This window comes from Paralichthys olivaceus, chromosome 4 (assembly GCF_024713975.1).
Source record: "Paralichthys olivaceus isolate ysfri-2021 chromosome 4, ASM2471397v2, whole genome shotgun sequence".
NCBI lineage: Eukaryota > Metazoa > Chordata > Actinopteri > Pleuronectiformes > Paralichthyidae > Paralichthys > Paralichthys olivaceus.
The window spans coordinates 3,212,237-3,232,969 of NC_091096.1; the positions used below are offsets into that span (position 1 = coordinate 3,212,237).

At 43.7% G+C, this 20,733-nt stretch overlaps 1 protein-coding gene across 43 annotated transcripts in view; it reads left to right on the top strand.

The window, feature by feature from the left end:
• Window positions 1–20,733, top strand: part of camk2b1 (calcium/calmodulin-dependent protein kinase (CaM kinase) II beta 1) — a 56,018-nt gene that overhangs the window by 5,728 nt on the left and 29,557 nt on the right. For 24 of the 43 annotated variants that reach the window (XM_069522979.1, XM_069522982.1, XM_069522988.1 and 21 more), the window contains exons 3-12: window positions 2,742–2,801; window positions 3,389–3,443; window positions 4,026–4,091; window positions 9,102–9,174; window positions 15,988–16,090; window positions 16,484–16,567; window positions 16,663–16,757; window positions 17,017–17,139; window positions 17,299–17,382; window positions 19,372–19,414. In XM_069522979.1, coding sequence (XP_069379080.1) covers window positions 2,742–2,801; window positions 3,389–3,443; window positions 4,026–4,091; window positions 9,102–9,174; window positions 15,988–16,090; window positions 16,484–16,567; window positions 16,663–16,757; window positions 17,017–17,139; window positions 17,299–17,382; window positions 19,372–19,414 — 786 coding nt within the window. Of the gene's footprint in view, window positions 1–2,741; window positions 2,802–3,388; window positions 3,444–4,025; window positions 4,092–9,101; window positions 9,175–12,195; window positions 12,269–15,987; window positions 16,091–16,483; window positions 16,568–16,662; window positions 16,758–17,016; window positions 17,140–17,298; window positions 17,383–19,371; window positions 19,415–20,733 lie in introns of all 43 variants that reach the window. The other 19 variants (XM_069522980.1, XM_069522981.1, XM_069522983.1 and 16 more) reach the window with 1 other exon arrangement.

A 20,733-nucleotide genomic window follows, 5' to 3' on the forward strand; every position in this document is an offset into this window, starting at 1 on the left:
TTCAGCAGCCGCCAAACGGTTAATGCCAATCCAACGCATGTCAACAGGAAATGTAGGGCAGGTCTGTTGGGCAAGGCTTCCGGCCAATCACAGAGCTTGTTTATTGGCATTGATCACCGGGTTGCCAGAGGTTGCTGTATGTCCTCGTAATTCATCATGACAGAGAGTGGTGTGTGTGTGTGTGTGTGTGTGTGTGTGTGTAAGTGTGTGTGTGTGTGTGTAAGTGTGTAAGTGTGTGTGTGTGTGTGTGTGTGTGTGTGTGTGTGTGTGTGTGTGTGTGTGTGATATTCACCTGCAATGCAGAAGCAGTCATCTGACCTGTTTTGGGCCGGTCAGCTTTGTGTCAAAGTCAAATAACCAGGACAGATGTGCTCTCTCCTCCGTACATCATTTAAAAACTTGTGAAATAATGAAAACAAAGCATTTCAATACTTACTTTCTTTCTAATCCATATTTTTATCTCTACATCTATGAAGGTGCCTTGTGTTTTAAAAGAGCAGCGTTTCCTTTTACGTGAATTCCACCACCTGCAGAAGCGCCCTGTCATAATCGTCCTTGACTTTCACATCCATCAATCCATCCATCTTTACAATTCATCCACTGCCATCGCGGCCCAACCCACCACTCCGCCCCTCCCCGCCCCGGTCATTGCAGGAGCTTGTGTGATGTTCTGCCGTCGTCAGGTCATCTCTCTCTCACAGTGTTGGCTGTGGGCTTAGCTGCCATTGATCCAGCCGGCCCGATGAAGCTGGATAAAGGACGTAAGCAGCGGCGTTTCTCGTTACAGATGACGCTCTATATCTCCAGCTGTAAATCCCAAGACAAGTGCTCTAAGAGCCGTACGGTTTCCCAAGCCCAAAGGATTTTAAGACGAGGCAAGGCCTGAAATTGAATCCTAACATTCAGTTCATCATATCGTTTGATTTCCATGCATATATACTGTATGTATATGGATCAACCGTATCCATGACCTCACACTCTGGCTGCACATTTTCAGACATGATCTGAGGATCGGAGGAATCCTCGGATGCAGGAAGTGACATATTATATTCCGCTGCGGCGATCATGCGATTTTGTTTACAGCACATTGACACCGGTGTCGGCTCCTATCACCAAAAAACTCTCCTGACATCTTGGTCGGTGTCTTCTGCGTGTGTGGCTCGGACATAATTGGGATTTTCTTTGTTTCATTTTTGGGTCCGTCACGTGTTAGAAGTGTCATCAACCCCGCCCCCGCTCGCTCGATGACTCCAGCGGGGGAACTCCTGCTATACGCTCACATTGGATTCTCTATGCTGACTGTTTACTTGGGGGCCGGGTGGAGAAAGTTCAGTGTAAATCTGAGAACAGCTTCAGGAAGATAAAGAATGAAGACAGGAGATTCCTTCTTCGATGTTATTGATAAAAGTTAGTTAATAGTTTTTTACCGTTGCGTCTTGCTCGAGCCTTTATTCACACAAACAAAGGCTCAGTGTGGCCATCTGGTAGACTAAGCCAAGATGAACCATGGCGCTTACCCCGAGCCAATTCTGTACTTGCAGAGTAATGTCAGCAGATGCCCCCGACAGAATGAAATGTGACGCTTGATGCTAATGACACGTTTTACACCGTTTGACATTGTAGTGGGATATTTGATAACTCAAATAAATGAGCCTTCATGAGCTCTAGCCTTATTGGGGGAGGCTCCTGATTCCTCGCACTCCTCAGTGTATTTCTGAACCCGCTGATAAACTGCAAAGAGATGTGTTTGAAATTTAATTCCGTCGAGGGTAGAGCCCTACGGATTTAACGGTTGGCTGCTAAACACGAGCCCATGAGCCTTTCACCAATCTCGCACTCTCTAAAGTCCGTACCAAAAATACCTTCAGTGTGTTGAGAACGTCTTCTAAACCCAACGTGAAAAACTGAAGTAGGTAAGTGGTCGTTGAAACAACAGCAACAAGAAGACGACAGCCAGCCTTCTTATTGATCGTCCTTGCATTCTCTTCCTCCTCCCTTCCTCCTCTGTCCCCCGCTTCAGCGCTCCTCCACTCCTCCCTCCGCCTCGCTCCTCTCATCTTCTAAGACTATAATCACTGGGCTTACACTTCACTGTCAACTCCTCAGTGCCAGCGTGAGTGCGTGCGCCTGCGTTCCTGCACGCATTCTGTACGTGTGCGTGTTTTTTAAGTCCGTGCAACTTGGGTACACGGGTGTGGGTGAACACATGCATTTTCACGTGTTCTGCAGGCGGACACATACTGGGTGGTCAACCCCCCCAGTGTGTGTGTGTGTGTGTGTGTGTGTGTGTGTTAAGTTGTTTGTTTAATCTGATTGGAGCATTGTAATGCAACAGTCAGATTTTGGGGTGTGTTCACTACCGACCGTTATTGAAGACGCCACCAGAATCCAGGAGAAGAGTCCGGAGCGAATATGACGTCATTTAGTCACATGGATATAAACAAATGCAGGTTTCCAACTGTGAAGAAAATCATCTGTGTAAATGTTTATTTATCTCATTTGATGAGCGACGCTGTCCGCTCTTGTTTTACTTTAACTACATGTCCTCGTAATTGTTTGCAGACCTTTACTCTGGATTTTAATCGAACCTGTACAGTCACATGTTTTTTCACATTCCACGAGTATCTGGTCATAAAGAAACTGTGTATTTGCAGTCAGCTTTCAGAAATAGCTCCTCAGTATCTCTCTCTCTCTCTCTCTCTCTCGTCTTTTCTGTCTTTCCTGTCTCCTTCACCCCTCAGATCACCAGAAGCTGGAGCGAGAGGCTCGGATTTGTCGCCTGTTGAAACACCCCAACATCGGTGAGGAGACGTCTTTCTATTTCTGCACCGCTCACCAGCTGTTTCACTCACGTTTCATTTGTCGTATCGTCAAAAAACAAGTCACATTTTTTGATTGTTATAAAAAGAGAGATCAGAATCATGAATTCACTGAAAAAGTGAAAACAGATAATAATTGAAAGTATCTGAACTATTTCATGGTTTCACCGATTTATGAATTAATTGCTTGTAGAAAAGTAGAAAACAATTATAGAACCCTTTAATTATAAAGTGACACAAGATCATTAGACAAATATACTGTGTAATACATATATTTAACTTCCATCTGTAAACCCCCAATTATAGTGTGTATATATAAATATATATGCTATATGGTGTAAGACTCAATTATTATGACTCCCTGTGGTTTCTACCCCCTCACACACTCTCTCTCTTTATCCCTCTCTCTTTTTGCTTTTTTATCCTCCTACTTAAAATGCAGCAGTTGTATTCAGAAATGTTCTTTGCATTTTCAAATAGTTTAAAGGTTCCAGCTGCACTGAGACGGAGAAAACACGATAAACACTTCAGACGTTCATCTCTCAATCTGTTCAATCCTTCTCTTCCAGTTCGTCTTCATGACAGTATATCAGAGGAGGGCTTCCACTACCTCCTGTTTGACCTGTAAGTCATCCTCCTCTTCCTCTCCTCTCATTTCTCTCCTCTCCTCTCCTCTCATTTCTCTCCCCTCTCCTCTCCCTCATCTCCCATTTCTCTCCTCTTCTCTCCTCTCATATCTCTCCTCTCCTCTTCCTTTCTTCTCATTTCTCTCTCCTCTCCCTCTCCTCCTCTACCCCTCTCCTTTCTCCTCCTCCACCTCGATTCCTCACCCTTCTCTACATATGCAATTACATAACTCTCTCCTATATTTGCCCCCCCCCCACCCCCCAAACACCCCCAAACACCACCCACACTCTCCACATCCATCTCGCTGCAATTCCCTCTTGTTTCCATGGTAACGATGTGATGGGGAGGGGGAGGCCTGGAAGATTGTGGAGGAGGGGGGGGGGGTACAGCAGGAAACATGAGATGGAGAAGGAATCCTTACTTTGTAGATTTCATACCCCCACCCGCCCCCACCTTCCTCCTACCCGAGCGTCACACTTTATTAAACGTGCCTCTGTGTGTGTGTGTGTGTGTGTGTGTGTGTGTGTGTGTGTGTGTGTGTGTGTGTGTGTGTGTGTGTGTGTGTGTGTGTGCTCGCAGGGTGACCGGAGGTGAACTGTTCGAGGACATCGTAGCCAGAGAATATTACAGTGAAGCCGACGCCAGGTAGGAGCTTCACTCCTGTGTGTTTCAGAGGGCTTCTCCTCGTCCCTGAACCTGGTCTGTGTCCTCTGTCGTCTTCGCTTTGTCTGTTCTTGTGGTGCTTATTTCTCCTTTCCTCTATTCTACACTCCTGGCTTCTCCTCTCCTCTCCTCTCCTCTCCTCTCCTCTCCTCTCTGTCATCTGCACTTGTTTTCTTCTCCTCCGTCTCTGCTCTCCACATCCTCTCCTGAAAGCTGCTCTCCTTCCTCTTTTCTTTCGACTTCACCCCCTCTACCTCCTCCTTTCATCAACATACATTCACAACTCTTCTTTTTCACTCGTTCGCCTCTGTCCTCCGCTTCTTCCTTTCACATCGATACAGAATATTTCACCTCTCAACACTGACACAGGAGATACTTTCATTTCCAATCCAAGGTTTGATGAATGGCCTCGTCAGATTGTTATAAATCAGCTTTTCACATGTGTGAAGTCGGTGAATGTTGTTTTCAAATATAAAAACCCAAATCAGTAAAAGCTGATGATGAAGCGTTGTGAAGACTCTAGATGTGACTTTCTTCCTCTGTGGGCGTCACATCTCCCACAGGAACACGTTCAGGTTCCAGAGCTTCACACCCATACAGCAGCTTGTTGTCCAAACCCTCCTCCAATCTGTAAGATCTCTCCGTCAGAAGACTCTGGCTCAAACAAGTAGGGACGGCCATTGAAGTCCGTACATGGTCCACATCAGAAAAACATAGATTCTCTCTGCAAAATCCAAACTCTTCAACTCTTTCTCTCACTCTTGTTTCTCTGTCTTCCTGCAACAACCCAAGTCTCATGAGACTTGAGAGCGAGACTTCCTGTTGAGCAGAACATGTGTAATGTTGCCTCACTCCAACAATTTGAGCCTTTCATTGGTGGAAAGTACCAGATATTGAGTTGCCCCATCAGATTACATTGCCCTGTTGTGACTGCTGACATAGATGATCTACTGTCCCGGTTACAAAAGCACCGTTCTTTTACACACCCACAATTCTAACTGTAGAGCCCAGGCAGAAAAATACAGGAATCCCCCTTCATTTCCAGAGAAGAACATAGTTTCAGAAACAATGATTAGATCAGGACGCTGGAAACTCTGAACCCCAGCATGCGACAGTGATGACGGCAGCATCTTTGCATTATTTATGTTTTTTATGGCACCAACAAACTGTTGTGGGTCAAACCTTAAGTATGTGTCTTCTAAATGATCCAATTATCTTGGCTGGTGCAGGTGATCCAGCCAGGCTCCCCTTTACTCAAACAGCAGGAGGGTTAAAAAAAAACAAGCAGAACTTCTCTCTTTCATTTTCTTTTCCTCTCTTCTGTCCTGTCTGTTCCACCACCGCCACCACCTCCCGTGTTGTTTCAGACCTCACTCCCACCTCTCGTGCTGACTCATGCGCACACACAGCTCATTTTGGCGGAAGAGGAAACGGAGTAGTGAGGGTTGGACAGACAAGAGACTCGAGAGAAGAGTGAGAGCGATACTAGTCAGTTGGATGTGGGTGTTCGTCCATTCAGCTGCAAAGAATAGTGGAACTAGAAGAATCCTGAGAAATTCACTTCAGTGTGGCTGTTTTAAAATCAAAAGAACAAATGTAGCCTTCCACATGTGGCTTTCCCTCTTTGAGAAGTTATTAGTGCCGCTCTTATTAAATGCACATGTTGCAAAACATTTTCCAAAGAGTCTTTACTTTTATATATCCACACATTTACTTTTATATATCCACATATAATGTTCCATATAATGTTGTCGTCTGAATCTGTAGCCATCTGAGTTCATACGAAACCAACCAACACAATCAATTTAAACAATGGATTTTATAATAGAAATAAAAATATGACAAGTTCCATTACTCAGATACAAGATTCATCGTTTTCACGACGATAATTTCTCCATATAGATTTTGTGATTGCCACACTGTGTTTTCTGGTAAACTTGAGGCTGACACGTGGGATAAAATGAGGTGAGAGCTCATCCGTCTTATTTTCTCCGTGAGCAGTTTAAACGTGACGGTTTTAATATTAAAGCTCTGCCGTTAATCTTCACGAGTCCTGGATCTTCCTGCTGCTGCAGCTCGGGGGGGACCTGCAACACTGCAACACATCTTTTTCACATGCAGGATGATAAAGTTTTCACTTGATGCTGAGGAGCTTCTGATTTGGATTTCTCAGGGATCACTAACTGTATCCAGCTCACTGCTGGTTTAAAGCTTCAGGACTTGTTCACCTCTGGTATCTTTGTGTGGAGCAGTTTGAGTTTCAGTGGTGAGGATATATTCAGGTCAGGAAAGAACCCATTAGATTATTTGGTGCTGGTCTGAATCAGGAATCACTTTATTTAACATTTCGAGGTGTTTTTTGTTTGTTTACATGGATGAACAAGATATTAGGGACATTTAGAGACTGATCTCTATGACGACTTGAGTGAGCAGGTATGTGCTCTACTGAGTGCCAATACATTTACATTACAGTAATAGTAAAAGCTGAGCTTAGACATGAACGATGATAACGTGTGTGTGTGTGTGGCTGACACCGACCGTATGCTGCAGTACTAATAACTGCCTATCGAAGCCTCCTGGTGATTGCTGCCTATCCCGCCCACACACACACATACACACACACACATGCCTTATCCCTCACTTCTGAATGTCAGTCATTCAGGCCACCCCACCCCCCACCCCCCTCACTCCCTTGGAGACCAGCAGGAATTGGGACTTTAATTAGCCACAGTAATTAGTCTCTCTCCCTCACACACACACACACACACACACACACATTAAGGCACAGATCACTGCGCTGCATCTCACCTCGTCGCCCTCTGTCACAATCCACCAGAGTTTTTCCTGGTGTGCGAGTGGATGGAGGCTATTATGAGGAGCAGATTCCAGGAATGAATCCTGACTTTAGGAGCAGACAGGTTCAATAAAGTCGCAGAAACATGACACAGTTGAGTTATTAAGTTATTTTATCATTTAACACGTTGGCAAGTACGATCTTAATATTCACAAACCTTTCACTAACCCCTCATAAAACCATCAGAGTCTTTATTTTATGGAAAATTGACACCTATGGCTTTTAAATCCTGCAGAAGATATCACAGATTGACCAGTCCTGTGTTTTATACGTCCGTCAGCCCATCGTTAATGTGTGTGGACGTCAAAGATACTGTTAATATTGCTGTAGATTTAAAGGAAGGGTTGGTAATAGAATCTTTTATATGCAGAAGAGGCTCTGTCTCCTTATCGTCTGAGTCTGCTCAGATTATGGTTTACAGTTTGATGTAAGTTTAACCGAAACCAAGAAACATGTTTTATCTTATTTGTTTAAATCCTCTAGCATCAATAAAATGTCTCTGTCACCAAGTGAACGAGTCGTGGAAAAGTCTTCTAGCAGTCGTCAGCCAGTGCACCTTCATGTGTTTTCAGTCTTTTTTGATCCTCACATTCGCTTCAGTTGTTACTCATCACCGACACCATTGCAGGAAACTAGACTCTGATCCTCTTTGGTTAAAAAAACCTGAGCTTTAGTATTGAGAGCATGCACAGACACAGCAGAGGAAGAGACGCTGCCCTCTCTTGACACTGACACTGACACTGGCTCTGGATTTCATTTTCCGCCCACTATCACTTCACTGGCCTGCAGAGAACAGTGGGACGTTGTAGTTCAAAGTGCTGAGCAAGTCACTTCTTCTTCTTCATCCATTGCCCCTCCCCCTCCAGGAGTCCAAAAAACAGACGAGTCCCGTGGAGTGACATGATGCTTTTAGATAGAGAGAGAGAGAGAGAGAGAAAGAGGTGAACACACAAAAAAGAAGTGGGCGTGAATCTCATCAACACAATAAATGACGTTACTGGAATAATAATAATAAACTTTATTGATACAGAACCTTTTTAAAAAGTTACAAGGTGCTTTACAAGTTAAAAGAAATTAAAGGCAGTCGATAGGAAACTGTTAAAAAAGCAATTTGAAGATCTCAAAGCACCAGATCACAAACACAGTTCTACATACACACACATTCAGCACGTTCTCCATCATGCATCACTCTCACACACACACACACACACACACACACAGCCGTCAGTAATAGTGTGTAGTGTAATCATTTTCTACATGTTCATGAGCGAGTGTGTTCATATATTTATATCTCTCTCATTCTCTCTCTCAGTCCTCCCACTCACTAGACGCTGTGTGGGTGAGGAAGCTGCAGGTCTCCTTGAGCCATTAGTCACATATTCCGCACATTATACCTGCTCATTGCACCAATGTACACACACACACACACACACACACACACACACACAGAGCAAACACAGTGTGTCTCTTTATAGTGAACACACTGATGTGTCGGTGATGGAAAAATAGCATCAGCCCACCATCTTTTATGATTCAGTCTCATCCCGTACACAAGTGTTTCTTCTCTTTGATGTCGTCTTATCGCTCTTTGCTCTTTCATCTCCTCTCTCTCATCCTCCTCTCCTCTCCTCTCTCTCATCCTCTCCTCTTGCTCTTGTCTTTGTCTCCTCTCTACTCCTCTTCTCGTCCTCCTCCTCTTCCTCTCCTGCTCTCTGTGTTGTTGTGATGTTTTTCGGGGGTCTGGCAGATTGTTCTGCTCTGGCTGCTCTCCTCTGTCTTGTAAAAAAAGCAAAAACCAAAACAAAACGTTTTTGTCTCCTCCACCTACATTCACCGTCCCATCACTCGCCTTGACATCTCGATCTGCATCAATCTCCCTCTTCCTCCTCTTTCTCTTCTTCCACCTATAATCCATCCTCTCCTCTTCCTCCTTCTCCTCCTCCTCCTCCTCCTTTCTCCTCTACTCTCTGTCTGATGACCTCCTCTAATCCAACCCGCCATCTTGAATTTTTGTCTTGTTCACCTGACGTTGGCCTGGCTTGTCACTCCTATTCACCTGGCATCCTGTCTCCTCCCCTCCACCCCCCTCCCTTCCATCTCCACCCTCCACCCCTCCTCTCTCTGTTTTGTCTTCACAGTCACTGTATCCATCAGATTCTAGACAGTGTCCATCACATTCACCAACATGACATAGTGCACAGGGACTTGAAGGTTAGTATGTGTAGAGGAGCTCCTGCATCCCTCACTTCTCCCTTCCCCCAAGACCTTTGCCTGCTTCCTTTCCTTCCTCCGTCCCTTTCCTCTCTGCCTTCCTTTCTTCCTTCCTTCCTTTCTTTCCTTCCTCCTCCGTCTCGTCTGTTCGTGTCCTTCCTGTCAGTTGTTGGTCCGCCTTGTCCGACTTGTCTCTTGAATGCTCTTATGTTTCCTTTCTGCTTTGTTTTTCTATTGTACGGTATTTTAATGTTAATTGGAGGAGCCCTGGCCGGCCTCCCCCTTCCCCCCACCCTCCTTACTCCATCCGACCTCCCACTCGTCCTCTTTTCGCTCGTTTTGCAAACAACTACATGACAAACGCTCCTGTTGCACTGGCTGACAATCAGATCAACTGACGAATGAGCCTTGTACACACACACACACACAGTCACCCCCCACTAAGAACACAACGTTCTGCTGGTGTGATAAATATCCAGTGTTTACACTTGCATGTACAACCATCAATTTCTCCCACCAGGCTAATTTAAAAAGAAACTGATATATTTACTGTGTGAATGTGTGTTATTGATTTTTTTTCCTCCCTCCCTGCTCCTCCTTCGTCTCAGGCTTTGAATCATTTCATTTTATTGTATTGATCCTGTATTTTCAAGAGTACGTCTTTATAAAGCAGAACCTGAAGAGATGTGATGATCTTCTAGTTTGCTTCTAAAAGCAGCTACACACACACACACACACACACACACACACACACACACACACACACACACACACACACACACACACACTGAGCTGCATGCACACCCACAACATTTTATAGACACAAGTTGTTTTAGCCTCGACCGCACATTTTCAGACACATGCTCACGCTGTGTTTCAATCTCTCAATTCACGGCTCTCGGTTTCTGGGCTGTAGATGTGACCTGTAGTATTTATTCATCAGGAGACCTTTAGAAAGAAGACAGGATTCTGATTTACAGCCCTGAACTTTACAGCTCATACCATGAGTCCGTCTTACTCCTGCGCTCGTCTCTCCCTCCCTCTTCCTTTCTCTCATGTTATGATATTTCGCAGACGGGCCACACACTTGTTAGATTCAATCTGCCCCCTATTGGCAGCTCAGTACCTGATCTGAATCTTCTAAGTTTGAACAAAACCTGGCCCAGTATGTTTGTTTCAGTCCACTTACCTTAAATTAAATTCCATTTTCTGCTGCCTGTCCAGGTCCACCTTGTGTTTTATGATAAATTAATTAGGTTGGAACTGAATTGACTGATTCATTTATATAAAAAAGACTGTATGGTTTCTATTGGCTGCAAGTGTAATCAAGACGACCATGTAATTAATACATTTTTCTTTTTTTAAACAATGTCGCTGAAAATATGCGTAAGCTTTATTTGGTTAGAGAGAAAGAGTCTTTCTCCATTATGCAAAATCTTGTATTTAAAATATGCACCGTGCTGCTTTCTGGTGATGTAATAAAATCCAGTTTACAAATTTTGCATCAATTTTTAATTTTTTTTTTATTACAGCACCAGACCGCAGTTTGCAATGCAATTAATATTTTTACTGCTCTGGAAAGTTGTAATTTTCCCTATTAGTGCAGCGATCATCAGGTTAAAGCAAGAAATAAAAACAATCACCGTCAGGTCTTAATTAGATTTCATCTGACTGAACAGTCAGTAAGGGGGTGGATTTATTTTTTAACACACTCAACCTGTATGTATATATGTATATATATATATATGTATATATATATATATATATATATATATATATATATATATATATATATGTATAAGTATATAAGATATAAGTATATCTTCTCATGCACAGATATACTTCTCATGCACAGATATACTTATACTCACACCTCTGTCACACACACACACACACACGTTAGGAGGCTCACTGACATGAGGATGGATGAATGACAGCTCGTTCCTGCAGAGGGAGCAGACACGACATTGATCCCACAAACAGCTTTGATTGAACAATGACTCAGTCCGTCCCTCACCTCCTTCATCAATGTCCTCTCCCTCGTCTCTACCACCTTCTCACATTTCTTCTGCTGGCTGAAACACGGAGGGGTGTGGTGTATCCAGAACCACCTGCAGCTAAATGAACAGGATGTACGTCCTCGGATGAGAACAGAGAAGATATAGTGTGAAAAACATAAAGTATATCTCTTGGTGACTCAAAGGAATCTTCTGTCTGACTCCAGCTACAGCCAACGCTGAAAATCAGGAAGAGCACAGATATATCAACACAGTATTATAGACATCCACCAGGGGGAGAAAGAGAGGCTTTGGCTTCACTTTTATGCAGGAGGCAGGAACTAATATCGATTCCGCTGCAGAGATCCCATGTTTTTGTTTACAGCAACACCAGCGTGGGCTTGTATCACCAAAACCTCTCAAATCTCATTGTCGTCATCGGCATCTTCTACGTGTTTGGGTTGTTGTACCTCTTCTTTACATATTTGTGGTCTTTTTTTTTTTTTCAGTTTTGCGTCTGTGCGTCTCTGTCGTTTGTTACAAACATCCAACAAACGCGTCCACTCGCAGAGAATCTTCGCTTTCACTGGGAAATTATCCAGAGCGACAACTGCCTCAGACATTTACGTAGTCACAGCCCCTCCGGATGATTTCAGGAGATTATGCGGAGTTCAAGTCTGAACGCAGCTTTAGGGAGCCGTCATGTCCACCATCTTTATCTACCGTCTATGATTGTGAGGTCTATAGAAACTAGATAATAAGTCACTAATTAATTTGAAGCTATTTAAGTGAAACCTGATTCTTCCTCATGATCCCGGGGGCGGGGGGGGGTCGCTGCGTAGCTGAAGGCCATAAAAGGCGAAGTGACAGTGGAGCCTTTTGAACCCTGTTTTACACGTCATACCTCCTCCCACCTCCCTCCCCCTCCCCCACCCCCCCTGGCCTGTGCACGGGATCGTAACACTGCTCTGACTAACATGCGCCCCCCTCGCCTCCCCCCCCTCCCCTTGGTGTTTGCATGCAGTCATTGCATCCAGCAGATCCTGGAGGCGGTGCTTCACTGCCATCAAATGGGCGTGGTGCACCGGGACCTGAAGGTGAGTGATGGGAGGGTGGGGGGGGGGGCGGGGGGGGGGGGGTGTTTATGGATTTGTGTCAGGGGGTTTTGTGGGTGTGTTATTTGTGTGGTCTGTGTGCGTGTCTGTTAAGTTAACGAGAACTTGTCTGTAACGTTGTTGGACTTATTGTCCCTTTCAAAGCCGGAGGAATGAGGGACGGCTTCGAATTCTGATTCAAGGAGACATATTATGCTTTTTCAGTGTTTCTTTCCTCTACTGTTATCGAGGTTAAAGCTAAAAAGTTAAAAAACAAACAAAGTCAGCGGTAAAGGGAGCTCCTCCCCCAGAGAAAACACTAATGTCGAGGCTGAAACTATATCGTTAGCATAATGCACACCTAGCAGCTGACGGCTGATATCCAGGTAAAGCGAGAGCAGAGGCCGACATTTTCTAAACACCCTGGAAGCAGCTGACCAATCACAGCAGAGAGGCCCTGATAGGAGGGGGCCTTAAAGAGACAGGAGCTGAAACCAGGTGTTTCAGACAGAGGCTGAAGAGAGGAGCTGCAGCGATGGACAGTTTCAGGACAATGATGTAGTTTCTCGATATTTGAGCATGTAAACCAAATTAAAACCTGAATATGAGCAGAATACGTCTCCTTCAAAATACAGATTCTGTATAACACAGTTGAGGTCAACACAATAGTTGGTTGTACAATAAGAATGGGGCCAAAGCTCCTCTCATAACTAGTCAAATACCTCCTCTGACCTTTCTCTGGCTCTGCTCAGTCCCCACCTTCTTTTCCTTAAGGTGTAAACACCACCTCCTTCAGTCTGAGGGGATTTCACACATGCACCTCCTGTCTGGTTCTGGACTAGAACCTCAGCATTGCAACTTTTTTTGCAGCAGGTTGTCGTCATCGTACTGACGACCCTTTTAGTTCCTTGTCAATGAATCTATTTAAGGTGGCCCCTGGAGGACACTTAATCTGACCTCTGGTTCATTTACTAGTCAGAGAGAGAGAGACTGTGAAATGAGGCTATTGATTAACAGAGTGTTTTCACGGCCTCTACAGATCATTTAATGAGCCTCAGTGCTTCAAACGTGACGCCTCATTTTCTGTAAACAGCCGTCAATTAGCACATGATGTTGTGACAACTGTTTATATTGGCCGGTTGGTAACATTAGGTATTTTTCAAGGTTGGAAACTGAGAACCAGTCGCTAAATTTGAACTGGTTTCTTTGAACTGTGGCATTGCTTAATACATGACGTTACTGGACTTCTGCACAGCACGTGTGTCACATGGTTCATGATGTTTGTGGAAACGTCTCTTTCAAACCACAGAAACTGTTTGAGCTGCGTGTTTCCAGTCCTTTCTTCTGTCTTATCTCTTTAGTTTTTTATTTTTTTATGTGCATGCCTGTTTGTTGCATCTTCAGCGGTGCACGTCTTCTATGCAAATGTCAGTCCCGGCATTCCAGCAAAGACGTGTTGTGTTTATCAGAACTGTTGTGGCTATTTCTTTATTTAGCCGACACGCCTATCTGGTTTCACACCCAGGCATCGTGGAGCATTTCATGCAATAGGTCATAGTGTGATGACTGAGGACAGCCTGGGTGACAAGATCCCTTAAAATTAGGAACTGGGTTATGGCAGATGAGATGACAACACAGCGAACAGATTTATATGTGTGCCAAAAAAATGGTAACACCATATAGCCCTGTACTGTACAGAATATACAGCAGGTGCCAGTTAGTTTATTGGAATATCAGAAATGAAAAGTGTGTTGTTTGTAAATCTGAAAGACTTTCTGACTCGAATACAGGTCATAGATTTTCAGAAAAAGTGTTGAATCTTTGTTGACTATTTAAAAACTACGTTTCCAACATGACAACATGTTAAATAAGGATTTTGCAAAAGAAAAATTCAGGTGTACACTAGAATCTCACTCAGTAGAGCGCAGACATCCCCCAATTAAATTCAACCGAGCTGCACCAACGTTCACACATTTATAGAAACCAGTCTCCTGAATATGTCTAATTTTAAAAAATCAGATCCATAAATGAATCAGCACCAAAATGTCCTGGGTTCGTCCCTGACCCACAATGCAGGGAACAAACTCCTTAAAATGTATAAAGAATGAAATCCTATATAATTCAAAAATGCAGCTTTAGATAATAATATGACTTAAATCTATTACATGCAAACCGATAAGTTCCATTTATGTCAGCGTTGAATAAGACAGTTTCTGTTTACATCTCTGCCGCTCTCATTAGGAATAAGTGCGGAACACTGCTGTCGCTCCAGATCAAGTCAGAGGACTAGAAAGAGAGAGAGAAAACTGGGAATCCTTCCATTAGAAACACCCACTCATGACCTGCTCTCTCCCTTTAAACATATCCCTCTCTCTGCCTCTCGGCCACAGCCGTCACCAGCGTCCTCAGCTGAGTCTTCACGTCCTCAGTGTGCTGAGGAGATGAAGGACGGAGCGTTGACCATATGTAAACAAAACAAAAAAAAGAAGGACGATCACTGTTGTAAGGTCTGAACCTGCGCCCTGGATGTTTTGCGTAGCGGTTGTGCTCCTCTTTGATGGAAGCGCTCATTGTCATCTGAATTTCCACCCACGTTTTCACAGATTATCTCACTGCTGCAGCGTTGGCAAGTTCCAACTCTGCCGTTCACAAAAGAGTGAAGCCTAACCAAGTGGTGGAGCTGAGAATGTGATGACACGAGGGAGGCACGGCGTCTCAGGATTACAGCTGCACATCCTCCCTCTTTCTCTTTTCCTTCTCCTTTAGACTCAAAGGCTGCGAAAGCTGACTTTTAAGTATCCAAACTTTAAATACACAGTGTTCTGTTGCCTCCGAACAAATTAGCTGAGGGGAGAGAGCAGAGGGAGGAAGGCAGGGGATGAAAAACACGCTGCTGCAGTGCAGACGAGGCAGTGACAGAAATGCAGCCTAAATATAACGCGCTCATTCTCTCCGTGCTGTGCATTCGCACTTGTTTTGCTCTGCTGCATTTCAGGAAACAGCTTCAGTACGGTTTCTGTTTGGAAGAAAAGGAAAAGTGTGTGAGTGACAGTGAAGAGATCATGTGAGTGAGACAGGAGAACAGATCTCGTGAGTAACTCCACAGAGAGTTTCTGTCCAGTCAGCAGAAGCTTTCAGTGATCATCAGTTACTAAAGACCGATTTCTGTCAGGTTCACATAGTCACTTTAAGTTTAGACATTAATAACAGACATCAATATCAACTATTATCAATATGAAAATGTTTTTCTTAGAATATATTAGATTTTTGCATAGCAGCTTAGTTTGCTGCTTTAACAGAGGCCATGAAACAGTGAGGCAGAGAGAGAGATAGAGAGAGCAGGGACCAGTGGGGATAACAAGCCATTATTAGAGTCGTCCTCTGACAGAGAATAATGAGGCTGTAGCTCTATCTGGGCCACAGAGATGGAGCCTGTAGACCACAGCGCAGGGGGCGAGAGGGAAAGAGCTCCACAGACTGACTGACTCTATAACACTCTGCTGAAATGTGGACTAACGTTTGTTGCGTAGCTCCTGCGTGTGCGTGTGTTTACTTGTGTATGTGCTGAATACATTGTCTTTAAGTATGAATTCCATTTTCTTGCAGATGTGCATGCGTAAGCTCTCTTCTCCCACCTCCTCCCTCACTAGCACAGTGAATGTGTCCATCCTTCATTTCAAAATGTCTGCAAAACCTTATTTCTCTCCTCTTCCCCTCTTCAGCCAGAGAACCTGCTCCTGGCGAGCAAATGTAAGAACGCTGCCGTGAAGCTGGCCGACTTCGGCCTGGCCATCGAGGTGCAGGGGGATCAGCAGGCCTGGTTCGGTAGGTACACTGGATACAGGAGAGGATGACTGCCACCTTTACCTGAAGCTATGAGGGGCGTCAGTAATGATGACAGGAATGCAGTGAAACAATGAGGTTGCTGTGTCCTCGCGTCAGATTCTCCAGCGTTCCTCCAGACTTTATACCCGGAGGCCAGGTGGAGAATAATCCAGGATGTTCCCACACTGGACACTTACGTTCAAACATGCACCTTCTCCAGAGGGAGTGCGGAGAATCTCTGGAGTTCATGTGTTCATGTTAAATGTTGTTTTTATGACTCCTTGTGGATGACAGCCAGTGATGGACAGTTTATACTTGTTCGTCGATGAACAATCAACACAATCTGCTGCCTCCAGCTTGTCAATCATGTGTGTGTGTGTGATTTTGCTGCAGGATTCGCTGGCACACCGGGTTACCTCTCCCCTGAGGTACTGAGGAAGGAGGCATATGGTAAACCTGTGGACATCTGGGCCTGCGGTGAGCGACACACACAGATTCACGCACAGTGCTGGATGGCTTTTCCTACATTTGTCAACCATATGTGTGTGTGTGTGTGTGTGTGTGTGTCTCAGGGGTGATCCTCTATATCCTGCTGGTGGGTTACCCTCCTTTCTGGGATGAGGACCAGCACAAGCTGTACCAGCAGATCAAGGCTGGAGCTTACGATGTGAGTCTCCTCCTCTCGTTTCTTCTCCTCTCCTCCCACTGGTCTTGTTCCTGTTTGGTAACGGTGACATAACTCAAGTCACCACATATTTCAGGGGGGGCTAGAGAGGACGTCTCACCTTCTTTCACGTTTCAAATGTGTCTCCAGCTGTGATTCTGAGCTCACAGCGCACAGATATCGGTCATTTTCGCCTGAACACAAAAAGACATGATGGGATTAGAATTTGAAGATGATGCTGTGGTTCTATGTGTCTCTTCAGTTTCCTTCTCCGGAGTGGGACACGGTCACCCCAGAGGCCAAAAACCTGATCAACCAGATGCTCACTATCAACCCGGCCAAGAGGATCACAGCTCAGGAGGCCCTCAAGCACCCATGGGTCTGCGTAAGTGTCCCCCCCCGCCCAAGACAGATATGATCACACATCTCACAGTGCTGCCCACCTAAAAGCATCTGATTTTGCAAAAAACCACCTGTTCCTAAACCTCTCTCTGTGCCCTCTCCATCCTTCTCCTGCTCCACCTTTCCTTCTTCCTCCTCCCAGCAACGATCCACAGTGGCGTCCATGATGCACAGACAGGAGACTGTGGAGTGCCTGAAGAAATTCAATGCCAGGAGGAAACTCAAGGTCAGTTTGTAAACTTGCCCTCTTCTGTATTTTCCTCCTCTGCTCGACCAAGAGATAAATCAACCCTCAACTGTATTCTGCTCGAAGCATCAATCCCTCATTTTGTCTAATAATACTTGACGTGTAAATCTGTAATCGGATCAAAGTTCAGCTTTAAAACGTGTGAAACGGAGATGACACATGAATTAGTGCTTTTCTTTACTGGCTCCCACATTTCCTACATGCGTTGTTTCCTCCCGACACTGATTTATTGCTGACACTGATACAACAGCTTAGCTATTTGAGCATGTGGCTGTTACCCTGCTGCTTTTGGCCGGTCCTGGCATGGCTCGAATACCAGCACATGGCAAACTGGAAGCAGAAACACAGGTGGCTGCAGGCGAGCGTTGGAGCGTTCAACCAACAAGCACCAACCAGTTGTCTCTGTCGCTAAAGGACACGAGCGCTGGTGACGTGAGACATTTAATTACACAGTAAACAACAAGAAATGCTAATAAAATCAGTAAACAAACACGTACGAGTGTGCGTCAGTTTATATTTACAACAAATACAATATTATGAGGATATACACCAGAAATCATACAGTAGAATAGATACATAACCAGAAATAACCCATAATGACGTATTAGTGTGCTGCTACATTTAACTCTCCTACAATTCTAGTTACAACAGCAACTATCAGAAAATACGTTTTTTCAATGGACAGATATTTGTTGATATTCGTCTTTTTTTCTTATTTATTTATTCACGTATATATTTATCTAATTAGCTTTTGCTACCTACTTGAAAATGAATATAAAAGGGTAAAAAGATTTAAGAGAAGAATGAAGATCCATGATTGTTTCTCTAAGAAAATGAAGAAAATGTAAAAAAAAAACCACTCTCACGATGTTAAAGATTCACGGATGCACCTTTTTCTCCAGATCCCTAAAATTCGAATGGCTTCTCTCTCGGTCCATGTCCCGTCCTTCCATCAGGTTTCAGGGTAATCTGTCCTAAACATAAACAGAGTAAAGGACAGACAAATCGTATAATATCACAAACAGACAGAACACAATGAGAGAAAGATAAAAATCACTTTGAATGACGCAACTGAAACGAAATTGAACGTCCAGACTGACGTCTCTACTCCTGTGAAGATTTGTACTGATTTTCTTTTTTCCTCATTTCCGCAGCTGAGAAATAAAAGTGAAAACGTTCCAAACCGACAAATTTCCCTCATGTTTGTTGCTGTTTTTCATCTCAGCTCTACTCGTCTGTGGTTATGGTGCGGTGAGATCAGCTAATTAGATAATAAGGAAATTATCAGCCTCCACAGTTCTGGTCTATTTTCAAGCCAGTGCAACTTTATAGCCCAATAAAAAAAACCTATCAGCTCCGGTTTTAAATTATCTCAAGATGAGCTGCTTCACTCGTTTCTTCCTCTGTCTGTCTCTTTTCTCTCCGAGCTGAGTTTTGTGCTCCAAGCGTCGCACGTTTGCAGTCATAATACATTTTTAATGAAAACATTTTCCTCTCTGCCTGTCTGGCCCCAGTTATTGATGCATCAATATTAAATATATGGAGAAGTAAACAGGTCTCAGTAGTTTACATGTGCAGCTTGGGAGAGGAAACTTTGTGCCGTCTCAAGTGTTTTCAATTTGTGGGTTCTTGACTGGTGATCCATTTCAGAGATCGTCTGTCGGTCAAACAGCGTCGTTGGTTCTCTGATTTCCCAGGAAATAAATCCTGGATCTTGATCAGGCATATTTATACTACTGATATGTGTGTGTATCTGTGTGTATCTGTGTGTATCTGTGTGTATCTGTGTGTACCTGTGTGTATTTTGGAGCCTCCGATGTATTCGCTCTACTGCGTTCTGTTCCTGTTCCTTTTTGATTTTCTGCTGATAGTGTTCAAGATTCTCACAATCAATGTGTATAGAACTATTATGTCACCAGTTTAAATGTTTGAAATTGAACTTCTCTTCTTGGTTTTTTTTCTCCGCAGGGGGCCATTCTTACCACCATGCTGGTTTCTCGAAACTTCTCTGGTGAGTGTTTACTGGACAGAATTCTTATATTTCACCATTATCACAAATCTAACATTTATATCCGTGAACCGACGTCGGCCAATATGCAATTTACATTTTGTCTGCGTGCAAATTATATTGATAAATGCAAAATAATAAGAATAATTTCAGTAACATGCCGCCATGTTGGAGGATTCAGACTCTTAAAAGTGATTTTCACCCAAAGTCTTTTCAGCCACAATAACAAGAGCTGAGAATTTCAGAAGATCATCTCTTTAAAACAGGAGACACTAAAAAAGACAATTTCGGTTTCTGATCTGTTCTGCCAAAATGGTGGGATGTGCTTTGTAAACCCTGGGAACAGTAAACATTGTGTGACAGACCCAGATGTGTCCCTTCGCCACAGAGACGTTTTTAATTCTTAATTCTACCGAGCGAGCTTTCAGAAGCAAAATCCAATCTTCATTTCATCTCAGTGCAAATTCAGTGTTTCCCTCATTTTCATACAAGCGCTTCTTTTTCCTTAATGAGGTGATAAAGCAAAATCTTATATAACGTCAAGTGTTCTCATGAAGCAAGTAAAAAAAACTAGTGTCACTCAGTCGAGCTCATATCTCAGCCAAGTCCCAACAGTCTCCTTATGAAACCACATTTAAATTCACCACATCTGGATTTTTATTTGAATCTGCACCAAAATGAAAAATTTCAGTACCTTAACCATGTCTGGGTTTTTTTTTTCATCAAGATAAATGAATAAAATCTCTGAGAAATGGGAATAACTCCTGCGGTAAAACGTGGAGAAACACTGAACTTGAGCAGCAAGCTGTGGACGTGTTCTTGTCTCCGTTCTTGTCTTTATATTTGTGTATATTTCTGTCGTTGAGGTTTTTAATCTCTGCTGTAATATCAGACCGACAACATCAAATCTGTGCCTCAGAGACTCTTTGACAAACTTTCTTTAGTCAGAAATCAAACAAACCTCTTTTTCCCAGATTCACTTCATCCAAACTAAATAAATAAAAAAATAAAAAGGGATTAATCAGTTTCACTGAATGAGACATTTTAATGCTGTTGTGGTCGTCAATGACCAAGAAGCAGAGACGATTTGTAAAATATTGATTATATTTTCTGGAGGTGTGTGACGAATGATCCAAAGTAGTTCCTTCAGTTTGTTTTAATGAGTCTTGGCCACTGTTCATATCCAGTACATCTGTATTTCACAGATACAAGAGAAACGTGTGCGTGTGTCTCGAGTGATCTCTGTTTGTGTGTGTGCAAGCATGCAGCTTCTGAAAAACACCACAAGCTTCTCAACGGCAAATACACACCCACACACACAC